The 20,648-nt window shown below is 33.9% G+C and overlaps 1 protein-coding gene across 1 annotated transcript; it reads left to right on the top strand.

Moving 5' to 3' along the window:
- Positions 1–17,589: 17,589 nt before the first annotated feature.
- Positions 17,590–18,713, top strand: LOC140440004 (uncharacterized). The gene is made up of 2 exons (XM_072530235.1): positions 17,590–17,809; positions 17,866–18,713. The coding sequence occupies exons 1-2, from the start codon at positions 17,788–17,790 to the stop codon at positions 18,711–18,713; spliced, it is 870 nt and encodes a 289-aa protein (XP_072386336.1). The 5' UTR covers positions 17,590–17,787.
- The last annotated feature ends 1,935 nt before the right edge of the window (positions 18,714–20,648 follow it).

Raw genomic sequence — 20,648 nt, 5'->3', positions numbered from 1 at the left:
CAACCTGAGCCTTTATCCATTCCGTCCACTACACCTACATCCGCTACTTCTCCAGCTACACCAATTCAAACAGACACTGATACTCAATCATGCACAGGTGCAGAAGATAATACTGTGGAATTAAATTTTACAGAAATGCTACTTTCTCTCTGAAACAATGAATAAAAATTTTAAAAAATATATATACTTACTTTAATTCTGTCTCTTAACCAGTCAATGAGAGCGTCAAAAACTTCTGGCCCAATATTCGAAATACTTTGCTTAGAAAATTTAAACAAATAGCTTATACTTTGCTAGGAATCTCCACTTGCTAAGAATCTTATCGTAACTGCTAATCTTTCTCTTACTGGATTTGCATCTCGAAATGTTGTGTCTTTCTTGCCTATTTTATGGCCGATTTCATTTATGAGAAATTCAAAATCAGAAGTTTTCATTCTTAAGAAGTTTTTAAAACTGCCATCACATTTAATGTCTCCTGTCAATGGGTATATGTCACCTCTTTCCAGATCAGCTAAAAGAGCTGTACCGGTATATTTTGCTCGAGCTGCTGACAAAGGCTGCACCCAAAATCTTCGTTTAACACGCCGGTATCGCCTGCAGAAAATTACACAAGCTGCTTCTTCTATGACGGCATCCTCTACGTATGACGCCATTTTATGTACTGCTATCCAGCTAATATGCTGCAAAAGTTATCCGCATTTTGTTGTTTTGTTTGTTATTATATAGTCGGGATGCTTATGCTATATTATGACAAGTTACAGAACAAAGCTGTACAACAAATTTGTTGTACAACTTTGTTATTAGCATGTTTTGTTACATAGTCTGGACCCGGCTTACGGATGTCTCGATTCAACGCAGGCAGATACTCGCCCCGATAGCGTAGTTGTAGTAGTTGTAGTAGTATAGACCCCACCAGATTAACGTTAAGGGGGTTAAGACAAAAATGTTCGTTACAGTTTTTTCGAAAAGTCAATATTTTGGAGTTATTTGTGGCGGAAAGTTCACAAATTACATTTCAAAAAAACATGTGTTTAAAACGGTTTTTCGCGAATAACTCCAATAATTTAGATTTCATCGCGAAAAATGTTATATAAAATATAAAATTCATCAGATATAAAATGAAGCCTATAAAACAAAGAGATTTGTTTTGATTCATCGAATGTAAAAAATCCAAACATATGATGTTGAATAACCGAAAAACGGTAAGTTTCTCATGGAAAACTTATAGAAACTTTTTTAAAGATCTTAAAAAGACCTTCAAAATGACCACTAGCAAAAGTAATTTGAATTAGAATTAAGGTAAGTTATATCTAAAATAAAATTCGGGTATATTTTTTGTAACACAGAAAGTAACAAACTCACCCCCGCCAAAACCACCCTGGTTGAAACTATTCGTTGTACATTTTCAATTTACTTCATTTCTATACAAACATTACGTCCTATAGAGCGTTCCACGTTAAAAAAATAACATTGTGCTTATGGAGATCAGTGTTGCCAAAATCTCAGACAAGTGTTGCTATTAGATTGTCCATATAATATGATTCATTCTAATCAGAGCCGTATTCAGCACTGTGTAGTTGTAGTTAATTAATTTCACTAATAAAAGGATATGTATAGTTGAATACAGAATAATGCATTATAAATACTTGTTTCTTTAATTGAAGGATATAGGTATGTAATTATTATAGGACTAATAAAAATAGTTAAATTTTACTATTGTTTAACATTATATATTTATAAACGCTTTAGATAAGATGTAACTAAAAAACACAAGTGTAGCTTTTATTTTATTTTCATGTAAGTAATAACAACAATTACATACATAAAAATTTTTCCTTGTATACAAGGTGAATCACCACCAATGGAACGGAAGATTACAGCGAAAGAGTAAAAAAAATTTAAAAATTTTAAATTATTAGTTTGTAAGTTGATAAAAGCTATATTTTAAAATTATTTTGAAATATACATGGTGTCCCAATAAATTTCGGCGTATCAAAGTTATATTTTTTTATCTTCTTATTATTCTTCCTCTTTATAAGCCATCTTGGAAGCAATACCTCTATGGAAGGTTGTCACTCCATCTTTTTGCGCGGTCGGCCGATACTTCTTCTACCGATTAATGATTTATCTCTTGCTATTTTGACCACACGTGTCTCCCCCATTCTGCTTATGTGGTTATTTCATTCTTTTTTCTATTGAGTATCAATTCATTTATATATATATATATATATATATATATATATATATATATATATATATATATATATATATATATAGTCCAAAGTTCGGTCTCCTACTTGCGAGTTCAATGTCAGAGTTATATTATATGAAATTCTTCTCACTATTACCTAATTTTCACGGACTATTATTTACAGACTTTTCGGATTTGGTACTTTGTGTCCGCCGATTTGCACACTATCACATAATTTACTCACTGCATATTAACATCATTCTCATCTTCTCTATCATCGCTATCACTTTCATTACTGTCACTGTCATCCGTCACATTTATTACCACAGGATCAATATCGTCCATCAACCCGTGAATAACCCAAAATTTTTGCCCTTCCTTAATAGAAAGTTTACAATAGTTTGCATTTCTTACTAATTGTTCCATAGCGGCGGTCTTAAACTCTGTGTTGTGTGAGGCAATATGTCTTTTTATGTATTTTTCTTTGTATGTGTTTACAACTTCCATGAGCTCTGATGTTAAATAATCTTCTTCAAATAAGATATCTTTCTCTAGCAACCATGTCTTAATTTGATCTTTATTGAAGGCTTGTGCCGGAATCACTTCTTCTCTCCTCGAATGGTACGAAGCGTTGTCCACTACAACAGTTTTCTCTGGAAGATTAGGAAGCAGCTTTTCCTTAATCCATTGTTCAAATATAGGACCATCCATCTCATCATGATAGTCCGCTGAGTTTTTTTAGCTAAAAACCAAAAAGCAGCACCTTCTACAAAGACCAATTCGCTACCCGCATGCACTATAATCAATCGGGGGCCTCGTTGTGTCGGCTGTTTTAGGCTTGTTGACAACCCCTTAACAAACGCATCCCTGGTTGAAGTCACTGAGAAGTCCTTCCATTCTTTGAAAACACTATGTCCAACATTCACTCAAGTTTCGTCCAAATAAACGACGGTGTATCCTTGAGAACGAAATTTTTTATCTCACGCAAATACTGATGCCTCCATTTTAGAATATCGGACCGTTTAACCATGCTTGTCTTTACTCCTCGTTTGCAACAAACAAAGTTCATTTCATGGAGTATTCTCCACATTGTGGTGCGTGGCATGTTTGCTAAATCTTATGTCTTTCTTAACCAGTGCAAAAACTTTGTTCAATCTCGGCGGTAAATTTTTAGAGAAAAAACTATGCACGATGGCACATAGCTTCGTACGAACTACTGCATCGTAAGTGAACTTTCTGCTGTTCACTCTACTTTTGGTACGTTTTCTATGGGCCTTAGTCCTCCTTCCGTAGTTTCTTTGCTTATTTTAGAAATAGTACTAAAACTTAATCCCGTCATAGCACTTACTTTAACGGTTAAACACTTTCACCATTTCTTAAATTTAGATTATAATTAAATACATTTAAAACAATTTGTTTTGCACGGATGTCCAAAATATTCCCTTGGCTTCATTTTTGAATTTCCATTTTCAATTAACATTTAACTTTACTGTAAAGTCACAATAACTACTAAAGAACCGCAAAGCCTTATTATCATTATGTAGTTAGAAAACGACATAAAATCGCTGACATACGCACACCGTATTATTTTAAGTTGCAATTTAAGTAATTAGATATATGAAAAGCGGTCCGTTTAATTGCTTATTTTTCAATAGCCGGTAAAATGCATGATTTAGCTAAGAAATATTTTCTACTGATTTCCATGATTAATGGCATATGGTATTCTAACCTAAAAAATAAATAAACTGTCGTTACTATAATTAAAATAATATAAAATAAAATTATCTTTTGTAAATACTATTTATTTAATTAAAATCATTTTCCCTACTTTTCATCTCTTTTTCGAATGGGCATTTTTGGTCAATTACGTTAAAAAACATTAAATTTAATTCATGTCTGTGGAAACGAAAATACAAATAATACAACCCTGAATCGTTCTTGTGTTCATCCTGGCATCGCTGCGCTTCTATCGTCCGTAAGAAATACATGGTCCTATCTCCGCAATGTTATTTTCTTAACGTGGAACGTTACTTCAATTAATTTTGAATTTTTAGTTGTGAAAAAATCCGAGTTTAAAGTGAAGGCACTATTTTCGGAATTTCTCAAAAAATCCCCATTTCTCAAAATTACTCAATAACTAAAAAAAAAAACGACAATTGCTAAAATACAAAAAAATGCGTTTTTTTTTTACTGAAGATTTTGATTTTTTTTATTCCTATAGACTAAAAATTAAACAACATATTATTATTTAAAGTTGTATGCGTTTAAACCACTTTCAAGCCTTACCAGCGCAACCCTGTTTAAAACGAAGGGCTTGAAAAAAACTTGTGAAGGCACTATTTTCGGAATTTCTCAAAAAATCCCCATTTCTCAAAATTACTCAATAACTAAAAAAAACGACAAATGCTAAAATACAAAAAAATGCGATTTTTTTTACTGAAGATTTTGATTTTTTTTATTTCTATAGACTAAAAATTAACATATTATTATCTAAAGTAGTATGCGTTTACACCATCTTCAAGCCTTATCAGCGCAACCCTTTTTAAAACGAAGGGCTTGAAAAAAACTTAATATACACCACTTTATAGTAAATTTTAAAACATAAAAAGTGGTGTATACTAAATTTTTTTCAAGTAATTCGTTTTAAAAACGGGTTTGCTGAAAGGGATTGAAGATGGTTGTAAACGCATACAAATACAACCTATAAAAATTAATCATATTTTATCTCATTTAATTTTTAGTTAGAAATTTATAAAAATCAAAATCTTCCATTTTTTTGTTCTAGCATTTTTCTGTTGCTGAGCTATTTTGAAAAAAGCAGATTTTTTGAGAAATTTTGAAAATAGTGTCTTCAGAGTTATTTAAACTCGGATTTTTTCAAAACTAAATTTTTCTAAATCAGTTAAACTTCCATAATGTAATGTTTGTGTATGAACTACCTTAAGCCTTTCATGCTAATCACTTTTGCTAGTGGTCATTGTAAAGGTTTTTGTAAGGTGTTTCCTATAAGAAAAATTTTCCATGAGTTTTCCGCTTATTTAACATTATATGCGTGGATTTTTGTATTCGATGAATAAAAGTCTACTTTTAAACAGCCATAACTTAGTTAATATTAAGTTTATGGTAATACATAATAAAAAAACTGTTTAAAAAAATGGTTTTTTGATGTGTAATTTGTGACTGAAACAATAAAAAAAAACAATTTTATCTTAAAATTCAATATTCTTACGACTACCATATTTTTTTTTATAAACTTTTTCCGCCCGTGAGTTGGGGTGGTACCCAACCCTAGAGAAAAAGCAAATATTACCATAGGGTAAATTTAGATCTTTGAGATATTTTTTAACTACTGTCAAAATTTTAAGCATATCGATGCATATAAAAAAATTTAGACGTTTTCCACTATTTTTACCGTCATATTCTAGACTACTCTAAAATCGCATTTTATTACTGATTCATTACTGATAAGCTATTTGTTCTTCTCCATTCGGTTTTACTACTTGCTTTTCATTGTTTCGGAAAAGTCTAATCTTTATATGTATTAATAGCTCCAGCCTACATACTCCAACATTAGCACGATTCGTGCTAATTGAACTTGCCACAGTCAACCAAAAAATGACTGCGAATATCTTGTGTACTCAGTTTTTGTTTACTTGACTACAATGTACTTCGGTAAATGTACCTTACTGTAACATGTAATCAGTTATAATTCCTTGCAGGGACGGCTTAAAAAAATAGTTAGAAAAAGATATTATACATGTTTACTGTCGCTTAAAGTCATAGGTTAGGTTAGTTTTCAAATGAGTGGGCGCTTAACCGACCTTAGACTCCACTTAGAGGTCTGTTGTGGTTCATCCCTAGGTTAATGTCCTTTTACCCCAGCCTTTTTAACAAAGCATGTTATGACACTTCTACGAAGCCGTACTGCTCGAGTTGATAATATTGGACTCTGGGCAGTTCCAGCGAAAGTGTTCTGCCTTCTCGTCTTCAGCCTGACAAAATCGGCAACCCGCACTTTCTTTAAGTCCGAGTTTATTCATGTTCCCCTTGAGGAAACAGTTTCCTATTAGTAGGCCTACAATAATTTGCAGACTGTGGCTGCGCAAGATCATAATTTTATATGGGTAAGATACATTTTTTATGCTGAAAATTCCATGGATACAAAGAGTTACTAATGTTGAGGTACCTCGTCGGATGTGTAAACAAAAAGAATTACTAAGAACAATCAAAGAGAGGAAAATACAATACTTGGGTCATGTGTTGAGAGGCGAAAGATATGAATTACTTCAAGTTATACTGGAAGGAAAAGTACAGGGCAAAAGATCAGTAGGAAGACGCCAGAACTCGTGACTGAAAGACCTGAGGAGATGTTTCGACCGCACATCCGCAGAAATCTTTCGAGCAGCAGTTTCCAAAACTACAATTTCCATTTGGATCGCCAACCTTCGAAAGCGCCATGAGAAGAAGATACATTCTGCGAGGCCCGCGCATAAAGATAGATTTTTTAAAACTCATGACATGTGTCATTTCATTATTAACCTTTTACTTATGCAAAATCTAGTCAAACTTACAGTTAACCTAAAAATTTAATGTAAATATTACAGAAATAGAAATTTTCTATTTTTTACACAGCTGAATTGTTTAATTACGTGCTCGTATCTAGCTTGCATGCTATATCAGCCTCGATAGACAAAATTGCGACGACAGAAAGTCTTTCCTGGGAAATCGTACTCCTTAAATAATTCTTAAAGAGTTTTAATTTTGAGGAGCTCCTTTCAGCGGAGGCTGTACTAACTAGTATTGTTAATAATATTCTAATGACGATGTAAATGTTTTATGTATACTTATTTTAAGTTGTTATCTGTAATGTATTGAAGCAATATAAATTTATTTGAATTAGGGATCATTATTTGTATTCCAGTTGTGACAACCGCAAGGTGTGAAAAATGCCCTAGGATTTATATTTAATATTCGAATTTTGACTCCACTATTTATGCCTACCATATTTGCGCCATTGTCTTTCTTATCCTTGGCCACGGCAGTTTTGAATATCTAAGCGATTCTTTTCTAGTTCGAGTAGTATGGCATTACTTAAATACTCTCCTATTGTCTCACTTACAACAATAAATCCAATATAAATCCAGTGTTCTTTTATTGTGCCCGTTGATGTATTACAAAATTTTAAGATCACAAACCTTTGTTCTACTTTACTATAGTCTCTAGTGCAGTCAAGCAAAATATAATAATATTTTGCCTCTTTTAATTTGCGAATCACTTCACCAGTTACCATTTTTGACATCAGTGTGGTCAATTCATTTTGTATACCGTGACTTAAATAACGATGCGTAAGTTTTTGTCAGTAAAGCCGCGTTTACACGATGACAATTGGCGAGACAATTGTCAGAAAATCACTGACTAGCATGAAATTATTGTCTTCGTCTAAACACTTCAGACCGATTGCGTTGCCAACTGCCCTCACAATTGGCCCAAAATTCAGTTGTCTCCGGGAGTAGACTGAGTACAATTAGCTGCGCCCAGTGTGCCCCCCACCACTCGAAATCTCAATTGTCGTGACAATTGGCGCTGTGTGAACGGTGTAGGCCAGTAGTTCTGTCTTGTTTTTTGCCAGTTCTCTCACCGGCTTGTTGTTGTTGGCCATGTTTTAACTGTCTATTGCCATGGCAATAGTTGGCCCTGTATAAACATCTTCTCGTTCAACTGGACTGGCCTTCGACAATCCGCAACCACGTGATGACAATTGTCCAATGACAATTGTCTCGCCAATTGTCATCGTGTAAACGCGGCTTAATACGTCTCATATGTTCTCGTAAAGTAGTTCCCACTATTCCTAAAGTCACCTTCTGTCTTTATAGCTTTCCTGTGACCTCTGAATGCGAGATTATGAGATGCTAATGTTATCCATTGGAACATATGTTCCATATGTAGGAATACCATATATTCTTTGGTATTCTCATGTCTTTGTAAAATACTGCTTAAATGTTTCCAGTCTCCAGTTTCCATGAACTAACCAGCGATGATGGTGAATTTCACCATTATTCAATTTTCTAGAAAAATGAAAATTAGTGCCTACGGTCGTCGTCTTTTAAGCCGCGTTTACACGATGACAATTGGCGGGACAATTGTCATCACGTGGTTGCGGATTGTCGAAGGTCAGTCCAGTTGAACGAGAAGATGTTTATACGGGGCCAACTATTGCCATGGCAGTAGACATTTAAAACACGGCCGACTGCTTGTCATCTGTTGTGTCCGGTGAGGGAACTGGCAAAAAACAACACAGCACTACTGGCCTACACCGTTCACACGGCGCCAATTGTCGCGACAATTGAGATTTCGAGTGGTGGGGGGGCTCACTGGGCACAGCTCATTGTCCTCGGTCTATTCCCGGAGACAACTGAATTTTGGGCCAATTGTGAGGGCAGTTGGCAAGGCAATTGGCCTGAAGTGTTTAGACGAAGACAATAATTTCATGCCAGTCAGTTGTCTTCTGACAATTGTCTCGCCAATTGTCATCGTGTAAACGCGGCTTTAGATAATCTTCATCACCAATATTAAATTGTTGTGAGGGGACATTCTGAACTATATCATGACGCTGAACATCTAATATGGGCATCAACCACATACCTGAAATAAAATTATCAAATACTTATATAATTTCGTCACTCGCATCGCTGCTAGTTGGTCGATAACAAATTTTAATTTTTTTTTCGTGATCTAGAATATTGCTCTCGGGAAACACAGGAATTTCATCGTCGGAATCTGATTTCTTAAATATTGATTTTGTATCAATTTCAGACTGTCGTTCGATATCAATATTTAGTGGTTCTCCATCAGTACTTCCCAAATTCATAGAAATTTTAATCGTGACTGAATGTTTTTTAGAAGTCGACTAGATGGTTCTGTACTACCAGATGCAGTTAAATTAAGAAACTTCATCATACCTGTACTTAACGCCTGGTTTGATATTGCTCTTTTAGCTTTTTTTTTCGTTTTGCTGATACGGATTTCCATTTTCTCTTAGCATCCCTATCATGGAGGAAATAAGGACGACTTTAAACCATCACCAACAAAACAACGTTATTGCAAAAAAAAGCTGAACACTGTACTAAAAAAATGTACGTCACCAAGTTTAAAAAAATGAAAGTTTTAAATATAAATGTATCATATAATGTGGTGATTAAATGCAACCGAAAGCTATTAGTCACTTTTTAGATTTTAGTTTACTTTTAGATAAGTTTTTAGGACAATTTTTATTATATATTATGTTAATATGGGAATAACCAAAATTTATTATAATACTAATTACTTCTTATCTAAAAATTTGATGTTTTGATTTCCACTCCAGAAGTCGTTCTCAAAAAAGATTATTAAATAATTTAGTTGAAAAATGGTGTGTACTCGTATAACCGACAATAATGTTGACAAGGTTATGTCATGTCAACAAAAATGGAGGTTGATTCACTTATGCCTAGGGTGTTATAGGCAACCTACATTTGGCTGAAAAGATGTGAGGATGGAAGCTTTGCCCATTGCAAATTAAAACTCTGATTATTCTACCTGTTCAGTGTTGTTAATATGTGCTGTAAATCAAGCTTGTAGGGAACATGTGTTGTGTGATGCATATGTATTCTGTATGATACAGAATGATGTGTATACAGAGTTTCTTATTCCGCTATTGTTGGTATATCTTCTTGGTGACTTATTCTTTAAGTATTGGCAACCAAAGCCTGCTAAATTTTGATGGTGGGTTTCCTACACATTTTTCTTCATTGAATAGGATGATGGCTGCTTCTTTGATTTTTCTCTTTTTCATGTAGGGGGACGGAGAGGGTTTGAACACTGGGAGCATCTGGACACATAAGCCTAAACGTTTGCCACATGGTCATTCCATAGGTTAGTGAATGCATTCAGTGTTGACTGTGTCATTATTGGTGCCGGTACGTTTTTGCGCGATGTAAGTATAAATGTCACATTTTCGTAGTTCTTATCTAGAATTTTATCCATAAAATCACCACAAACCTTTGCTGACCGTTAAAATTTCTTGCTGTTATTATTTATCTAGCAGGTAACTGTGTATATAAGATTTGTTTAATGTATGTTGTATTAATTAATATATCTAAAATTTGTCGTAAACCGCCATCCTAAAAATTAGTGCTGTATGGGAGGGTATGGACAAGTGTACATACCGACCCACTACAAAGGTAGAGTATTTATAATAGTCACAATTTTATTTTATTTTTCAGAAATATGTCTTAAACTTATAAAAGACAAATAAACAGAACTTTTTATTCTGAGAACATGAAACGAGCAGTTATGGAATTCCTTGCTGGAAACTTAAGTTTACGCAAAAGTGCCCAAGAATACGGTGTACAAAATCATCTCTTGGGAAATATGTTAATGCAGCAAGGCAGAAAGGAATTGAGAATACAAATTTCTACCCAAAATATGTAACCACATAGGTCTTTTCAAAAGAGATGGAAAGTATATAAGCAGGATATCTTATTAAATGTTCCAATATATATTATGGATTGACACCGAAGCCAACAAGAAGGTTAGCCTTTAAGTATGCTACTAAAAACAATATCACCCATTCGAAGTCATGGCAGGACAATAAAATGGCTGGACCTGACTGGTTTACTGGATTTATCCATAGAAGTCCAGAATTATCCATAAGAACCCCCGAAGCTACTAATTTGGCTAGAACATCTAGTTTCAATTCAACCACTCTTAAAGAATTTTAAGACAAGCTACAACACGTTCTGCAAAAATATCAAATGTCATCCAATTATATATTTAACGTTGGTGAAACTGGTGAAACTATGGTGGGTGCAAATGGTTTAGAAAGTTATAAGCGCTAAAGAATGGCATCAGCTGGGTCAAGCTACTTCCAGGAAATGAGGAGAATTAGTTACACAAGTCAGTATTATCGCTGCTAATGGTAATTCTCTTCCACCTGTATGGGTATTCCCGAGACAAAGGTTTAATCCATTAACAATGATGCGAGATGTTCCCTCTGAAATGGAAGCACTGGGTTTAGTACATCGATCAGAATGGATGAAATCAGATAATTTTATTAAAGTTTTAGAACACATTGTTTGTCATGTTCATTGTTCCAAAGAAAACAAAATGCTTTTAATAATGGACAATAATCAGTCACATTTGTCTGTGGAGGGCATAGATTATTCAAGAGAGAATGGAATAATCATGGTCATGGATGGTTGGACATCCTAGACAGACGTTAACTATTTACGATTTACCAAAAATTTGTGCCAAGACTTGAGACCAAGCTGCAACACCATCAAATATTAAATCTGGTTTTAAATGTACCGGCATGTGACTATTTGATAGAACTATATTTACAGGGGCAGATTTGTAAAGGCCTGAACCCATATCAAGTGAAAATTATTTAGAAACTGTTGTCGGTCCTAGCTGTTGTGCAAATACAATACGGGAAGAAGAACACAAGGTCTAGTATATCGATAATCAATTCGAAAAAACAATACAGGTACTTTGAATATGACTATAAACGATTTTGACAAAAAAACACAAATAAGCGTTCACTAAAAAAGAAATTTATAATGGCTATGGATACTCCAGAAAGAGACAATATTGCTTATAATAAAAGAAAATCTGCCATAGTAACAGAGGAGAGTTGTGCTACAGGAAAAAGGAAGGTGCTGCAAGAGTCTTCGTCAGAAGTTGATGATGAAGTTTATTACGAAAATTCATCAGATAATGAAGAAAATTATCGAAACAAGGTGATTTTGTTATCTGTAAAGTGTTTGAAAAATCAAAATCATTTAGACATTATGTAGCAAGAATTGAAGACATATCAGATCGTGGCTATTGGGTTTGCTTTTTTAAAGAAGCATACGGCTTCTACCAGATTTAGCACCTGTGAGGAATCTCCGGCATTTGTATTTTCTTCAGAAATAGTTCTCAAAACTTCCAAAACCTCTTCTTGATACGAGAACAAGATGTTTTATTTTAATATAGACCTAAGTGAATATGTCCTATGACCCTATGAATGATTGTCAGCAAGGAGAATATAAATGGGGCTCATCTATACATTAATGGGACGCAGATAGAGCGAGTAAAACAGTATTGCTACCTGGGAACTATTATAAACGAACAGTGGAGCAATGTACAGGAAATAAAGTGCCGCATAGGAAAGGCAAGAACGGTCTTTAACAAAATGAGCGCCATCTTCAAAAGTCACAACATATCCCTGGATACAAAAATGAGACATTTGAGATGCTATGTTTTCTCTGTGTTGTTGTACGGGGCGGAGGCATGGACGCTTACAGACACCACTATTAAAAAACTTGAAGCATTTGAGATGTGGCTTTATAGAAGAATGCTGAGAATATCATGGACAGCAAGGATCACGAACAAGGAAGTTCTAGAAAAAATGAAGAAGGAACCAGAGATTGCGTTTACGATCAAACGCATAAAATTGCAATATCTGGGACACGTTATGAGAAATCAGCACCGTTACTCCCTGCTGCAGTCTATATTGCAAGGTAAAGTCAAAGGTAAGCGAGGATCCGGTAGAAGGAGAATATCATGGCTGCGGAATTTAAGAACATGGTTTAAGAAAACCTCAACGGAGCTGTTTCGAGCCGCAGCGAGCAAGGTCATGATTGCCAATATGATTTCCAACATCCGAAACGGATAGGAACCAGAAGAAGAAAAAGTGAATATAGTTTATTTAAAACATTTTCAAAATTTTTATTGGCTTCTTCAATCTATTATTTTTTATTTAGTCTAGGTCATTAACTATTTAATTTTTATTTTTCCATATTAAATCAGTGTATTTTTGCTTTTTTAATTTAATTTATGTGTCCAAACCCTTCCTATGTATGGGGTGGATCTGGATAAATGATACGCACGTTTATTGCCGCACTATCACGATCATTGAGCTTATCTTTTCAGATTTTATTTTATAGTTAAATTAGATGTTATGTAACACTTTCAATTAAAAAAAATAAATTATTTACCTTAAAATCACCTGGAAAAAAATATTAAGCAAAAACTCTCCAATCTTTCCATGTACTCTCCTGTTTCTTTTATGACTAGTGTTGCATCTTTTCATTGTACTCTATGATTATTATCTGAGGCATGTTTGCATATCTGTGATTTGTCAAGTCTCTGTTTTTAATGTATGTTCATTTATCCTCACACTTAGTGGTCTTGCGATTTCTCCCACATAGAAATTGTTGCATTCATATGGTATTTTATAGATGCAGGTCTTTGATATCTTTTGTATGTTGTTAGGTTTGGTTTTGGACAGGATAGATCTAAAGACCGGTTTTCACGCTACGTCTTATTGTACGTTTTGTTGGATAGGACAAATCCTATACAATAAAACGTGGCATGTAAACAGCAAAACGTACGTCTTGTCGAATCGAAATGAAATCCAAGGTCAGATCGTAGAAATGATGGGAGAAGCATAGTTTTGCGAGAACTGATAGGATAAAACGTTACGTGAAAATACATGTTCAGACAAGTCTTGACTTATTTGACGACTAGTTCCACTGCAGTTCGTTTCATTTTTCCCAAAAAAAGCCTAATAATGTCAGATTTGCGGCAATGCACCCACGATTTTCTCGGGGAATTTATTGAATTGTATAAAAGTGTTTAAGTAGTTATGTTTTAAAACCAAGTAGATTGCATTACAGGTTTCAGGAATTATTTGGCTTAACGCTGGTTTGGATATTAGGATTGTGAACTCCAAGTCCTTGACGCTGCGTCCTGTTGTAAGATATCTGAGAGTTGCTCTGAGTCTTTCATGGGGTGTAATGGCTTTTCTCATGAGGTGTCTTATTTCAATATGTATGGTGTTACCAACTCTAGCAATTGACAATAGGCTGAGGTGTCCATTCGCAAATAATTGCGCCAGTCATCTGGTTCGCCTGTTTTAGTAACGAGACGTGGGAATACTTGTCTTTTCCCTCTTCATCCCCTTTTTCCTCAGTCGTAGTATCTTTATAGTTGAAAAAATAAAAGAAAGCAGCCGTGTTTCCTCCATAATAAAAAAAAACACTAAACAAACTTCACACAACTCAAGACTCTGAATTACAAATGAGGTAGAAAACGGAAGGAAAAACGTAGTGTGTATACACTGGACAAAACGTACATTTTGTCGTACGTTTTATATGACCCACAAAACGTACAATAAGACGTAGTGTGAAAACGGGTCTTAAGTGTGTTGGTTGTTTTGAATGTTGTTGTGATGTACTTGTTTTCTATCTATTGTAATTTTTTTGATAAGCCCTCTACATATGGTATTGTTGTCATCTTTGAGTCCCTTCTTGTGAGATTTTTTGGGTTGTCTATCTGGGTGTTATGTTGTTTTCTTTTTTTTATCTTTTGGAATTCCTTATTTATAAAAGACAAAGCGAGATCTTTCAAAATTTTCCTATGTTCCTATGTTCATTACCATAATAATATGATCCAATGAAATGTAAATTGTAATGTAAGTGATTTACTATTAAAACCTGATTAATCCTAGCTTATTCTATCACGCTCGAAATAGACAACAAGCAAATATAACGTGATTTAGGAAATATTTTATTTTAAGTATAGTGTAAAGGGGGGAAAGATAGGCCAGGAGGGTAGTCGGTCCGCTAGGTATATCTGACCATGCCTGGGAAGAGGGCAAGTCTATCCTACTCTGTTGTATGTTTTAAATTTCATTTTTTTTATAAAAATCAGATGAGTTTGACCGATTATTTGTTAGTTTATTATTCAACTATATTTAAAATGTGTATTATAGGGTAACAACTACTGCTGTGGTCTGCTTATTTTAGACAATACATGCTGGTCCATCTGTCCCACTATCTGAGGATAGATGGACCACTTACAAGGAGAAGAGTTGGACCAGTATATTTTCGTTAAGGATTATGCCCAATAAATATATTCGCCAACAAAATACACCTAAGAGAGGTAACTGGACCTTTAGAGAGCTAAGTGATGCCGTAGATGCTGTAAAGAGTGCTGATATGGGTATTAATGAAGACGCCAAAGCATTTGGAATACCCAAAACGACTTTCAAACGTTGACTAAAACAAACACTATAGATAAGATGAATCGATTTAGTCCAGATTATTTTTTAGGACCTACTGTTGAAGCTAAAATCGTTAGCCATGTAAAAAAAACTAGAAAAGGCAGGCTTTGCACCAACCAAAGACTGAAGTAAGAATCACGACCTTTAATTTAGTTCAGCGATTGTGGTTTCCAAATAAATTTAATGTAGAAGAAGGTAAAAATGATAAACTCGTACACATATTTAATACTGACGAAACAACATTACATATGAATACTAGAGCCGGTCAAGTTCTAGCCGAAAAAGGTTTAAAATCTCTTTCTAGCGTAAAACCTGGGGAAAAAGGTGAAACTATCAGCGTAATAGCTTGCTGTAGTGTATAATTGATTTTATTGCCCACATATTGCATTTTTAAGGGGGGAAATAAAAAAACGAGTGGCATTGTGGTGGCATACCAAGTTCCAAGATTAAGATGCCGGAAAAATCAGCATACCTTAACAGTGACATTTTCTTAGAATGGTTACAAACACACTTTTTGCCGAGAAAACCTCCAGGTAAAACCTTATTAATATAAGATGGCCCCATATCTCATACTATCTCATACGACCAACCTGGATCTACTAGAATTTGCAGACCAAAACGAAATTATTTTATTTTGTTTACCATCCCAAAGGACACATTACCTTCAACCTCTGGATCATGTTTTTTAAGTCACTGAAAAGCAACTTTTATGTTGAATGCCGTTTTATGGTACAGAATGACACAAACAGAGTTCTAAAACGCCTTCAGCTTGGTAAACTCTTAGGTGGAGCATGAAGAAACTTAGCAACTGTCCAAAATGCGACTTCTGCATTTAAATCCATGGAAATTGATCTGTTTAATCTATTAATAATCCCAGAATATGCATTTTTGACACAAACCTCATCAGAAACAGAAACAATGAATTTTCCAGTTAGATCAGAATCTCCTCAACCAGATTTTTATGGAATTAACGGAAAAATAACCTTGTATGATAGCCCAAATAAGTCATCAATAATTACTGATGAAGATATAACTCCCGGAAAGGATCCTGATGAGGTAACACACGTGCCTATATTGTCAGTAGCAGTAACGAGAGTTAGTAAAAAATAACTGAAGAGATTACTGCTAAAGACTTTATTAAAATGAAGAAGAATGCACTAAACGACACTAGTGGTGATGCTGATGAGATAACTGGTTGCAATGTATTTTTTGTAAACGCTGGCTACATGAAACTTGTACTGGCTTCGCTAATCTCTGTAACAAATAAGGAAAGTCTCTGGCTATTAAAAAGAAAATGGTTTAGCTTGGTCAATCTGTCCTACTCCCAGTGCCCATCCTCCACAGTGGAGGAGAGATGGACCGATGACATGCCAATGCATTATATTTTTTTAATTTTAGGAATTATTGTTTCTAATTTTTACTTATACCAAAACAAATAATACCAATGTTAAGTTATGTTATATAATTTTTACATTCCAATGTTTATTTAATACAGAAACAGGCTTCAGTTTTCTAAAATGTGGTCCATCTCTCCTTTCTTTACCCTATACATTGACTTGCAGTCGAGCCTTGATATGTTTTATAAGCTCATATTGATAATAATCAAACTAATGTTACATCTCGGAACTGATACAATGATTTATTAAGTGTAGTCATAAAAATGCTATGTTATTGTATGAAATATATACCAGAGTGCCATAGTTGACACTTTCGTATTGTTTTCTTAGTTAGTTCATCTTTTTAGCGTATCCCAACATCCGCTCTTTCGTATATCGTCGCCGAGTTTAAGACGTAGATTATTATCCTTATAACCTCTAGAATGCGGCAGAAGCAAGAGTAATGCTAATGTTTGACTTTTAAAAAATATGTAAACACAAGTTTTAACAGCCACACGATTCCCATTGACTAGAAGGCTTCCTGACGGTACCTGCATAACAACGTGCCACCCCAAATTTCTCAGAACTCGATCCCTCGCAAGAATTTATTTATTTATTTTATGTGGAGACCGACGCGTATCCTTATTACTAGCAACTTTACCCTCTCACTCTACATATCCAGGATCGGAATCTGATAAAGGCGGTGTTTCAAATATTAAAGAATCTGCAAAAATCATATTCTGTTAAAACAACAGGTTTAAAAGAGTACAAGAACTAGAAAATAGAAACAAATGATTTATAGCAAATAAATATGGGAAATAAAATTAATGAAGATTAAGATGATACATGAACAGTTTATTATAGGTTTGTTCGTAGAACAAATTGCAAACTGTTTGCAACTGAAAATTACTGCGCATGTCTGTTCATCAAACCGTTTGGAACGGTTGGAAATTTGGCAGCACTACGAACAACGTTTCATATCAAATCGGATGAATTCGTAATTCTGCCGAATGTTTGGGCATTTTACACGTGTTATTTTTGTATTGTTTATAAGCTTTTTTGTAGGTTATTATTAAATAACTTTCAATAATAATTATTATCTCTAGTTCTCATTGTTTTTTTGAAAGGTAAAAATGGAAAATAACAACAATGAAGGTAACAATATTAAACGGAAAAAATGTTATTGATTTAAATTCAATTTGATTTTTTAGAAATATTGGAGCAGTATTTGATTTTCAATAATGAAGAACCGAATGATGAATCAAAACTGATTTGGTCAAAAGAAAATACAAAAATATTACTGGATTCTTATAAACTAATTAGAAAAAAAGTAGGAACTATGCAAGTTAGAAATTTTAAAAAAATGTGGGAAGTGATTTGTTATGATATCAAAGCAAAGTATAGAATAAATGTAACACCTGCTAATTGCGAAAATAGATGGAGAGTTTTACTAAGAAACTACAAAAAATTTGTAGATGATAGTAAGAGAACTGGAATGGGTCGTAAATCATTTGATTATGCCGAAGAAATGCATGAGATATTAGGTGAAAAGAAAAACATTTGCCCCCAACTTCTGTTATCAACACAAACTATACAACACCTTACCGACGAAATTGAAAGTGACATTTCTGTTCCAAGTACTAGTTTGTCCAATACTGCAGTTAATTTTTATCCAACTGAACTTTCATCTCCTATCATTAAGGCTTCTACCAGTTCAGTACCAGATACAAATCCAGAACAAGATGTGCACAAAAGAAAATTGGTTCCCAGAAGACGAATCATAAAGACTAAAACTAGTGAGGCTTTAGAAAATATGAGACATGATAAAAAAATATTTCAAGACAAACGAATTAAGTTGGAAACAGATAAAACACAAAAGCTGCTGGAAATAGAAAGAGAAAAGTTGGAGATTCAAAAGACCAGAAATATTTTATTAAAAGAAAAAAATGAATTATTAAAAGATCAAAATAAGCTTATGAAAGAAAGAAATGAGTTACTAAAAGCTGTTATAACAGGGAACCAAAACATCTCTGTCCCAATTATTATTGAAGCAGAATGAAGTTTAGTTTAAGTTAATGTTAAAAGATTAGAAGGGTGTGAAATTTTGTTATTTATAAAGCATATGTTGTCTTTTATTTGAGTAGTTACCAGATTTTAGCAGGAGGAACTGTAAATAAACACATTTTCATTTAATAACATTTATTTTATTATTAAGAATCAGTAGTTAATGAGTAAATTAATTGACATGTTATCTCATTATAAAGGTAGGTGGTGTGCAACGTTGTCCCTCATTTGCATTCCATCTCTATCATCTAATTCCTCAATATGATCCATATTGATGCCTGGTACTCCTTGTTCGAGTATATCGTTTTGAAATGGAAACTCATCATCAATAGCCAAATTATGTAAAACACAACAAGCTCTTATAAAATGAACTATATCTTCAATTTTTCTAAGTTTTAAATGATATAGTTGCCTGAATTTCTGTTTTAAAATCCCAAAACAGTGTTCAATTAAATACCGATTTTTACATAATTTGGTATTATAATTATGTTGTCTCCTATGTAAATGCCCCCTGTCACGATATGGTGTTAACAAATTACGCAAGCATGGATAACCACTGTCACCAATCAGAAAGTAATTTCCGCACTTGTCTTGCAAATTCTCCCATAAAGGAGATGCACGAAATACTCTGCTATCATGGACAGAACCCGGAAAACCAACAAAAACATCTCTTATTTTTCTCCTGTGGTCACAAACAACTTGTGCCTAAAAAAAAATAAATAAGTTGCATTCATAAAAATTCAATGAAAATATAATACCTGTATAGAATAAAAGTTTTTTCGGTTTAAATAAGAATCCGCATCCTCTGAAGGCTTGTCAATTTTTACATGTGTCCCGTCAATTGCTCCAATACATCCTGGAAACTGATTTTCTCTAAAGAAACTTTCAATTGTAACTTTTTCTTCATCATTTGGCCATTTTATAATTTCAATAGATAAATTACTTAAAAAATATGTCATTCGCTTAACAATTTTATGTAGGCTGCTTAGGCTTACATTAAATCTGTCTGCTACATCTCTATAAGAAGCCGCTTCGTGTCCACAAAACCACAAAAATATGAGGACATAGTCTGAAGAGTCTAATTTTCCAAACTCTCCAGCTTGTCTGAAGTAATACGGCGAATTTCTGAAACGAGTACCAATTTCAGAAGCAACGTGTCGACTCACACGAAAATGTTCTATAAATAATTCCTCACTATATAGCGGAACAGTGTCTTCCAAATAATTTTCGTTCTTAGCTCTTTTATTTCTATGAAACCAAAGTTCCAATTCTTCATCACTGCTTGAAGTAAACATTTCATCTTCTTCATGGTTTATTTCGCTTAAGTCACTGGAATCTGACATTTTTAATAAATTATTTTTCACAATAGTAATTAATGATAATTATGATTATATACCAAATAAATATATCAAACATAGGGTTCTGTATGTTATATTGTGTGGTTATTGTTATTGGTTATTCATTCGCATTTATGACACTGCGCATGTCTCAAACTATGAATTCATGAAACAGTACGGAACTTTTCGGACCGTTGACAACCGTCAGCGGACTGCAAATTCTGTTACTACGAACACCAAATCAACGATTGCAAACCGTCCGAAACTTCACTACGAACACAAGATTTTATTTACGCATGCGTCTGATGATTGCCAACGGTTTACAACCGCTCTACGAACAAACCTAATAAGTTAAATTCTTCTTCTTGTTGTATTTTAAACCGCTATTATTGGAAAATATTCAGGGTTTAAAAATTGTAAATATTCTATTTTACCGTTTTGACAAATGACAGCGATACTCAAGCACTACAAAAAAACTGTGCACTCTAAAGTAGTTGTAGTACGAAAAATACAGAAATAAAGAAACAGACATTCATATAATATTCTTTGATTCTGAAGATATTCTGTGGTAGGTACTGAATAAAAAAAGATTT

This window comes from Diabrotica undecimpunctata, chromosome 1 (assembly GCF_040954645.1).
Source record: "Diabrotica undecimpunctata isolate CICGRU chromosome 1, icDiaUnde3, whole genome shotgun sequence".
NCBI classification, from domain to species: domain Eukaryota; kingdom Metazoa; phylum Arthropoda; class Insecta; order Coleoptera; family Chrysomelidae; genus Diabrotica; species Diabrotica undecimpunctata.
The sequence above is the reverse complement of the archived record's forward strand: the minus strand, read 5'-3'. Positions and strand labels throughout refer to the sequence as shown.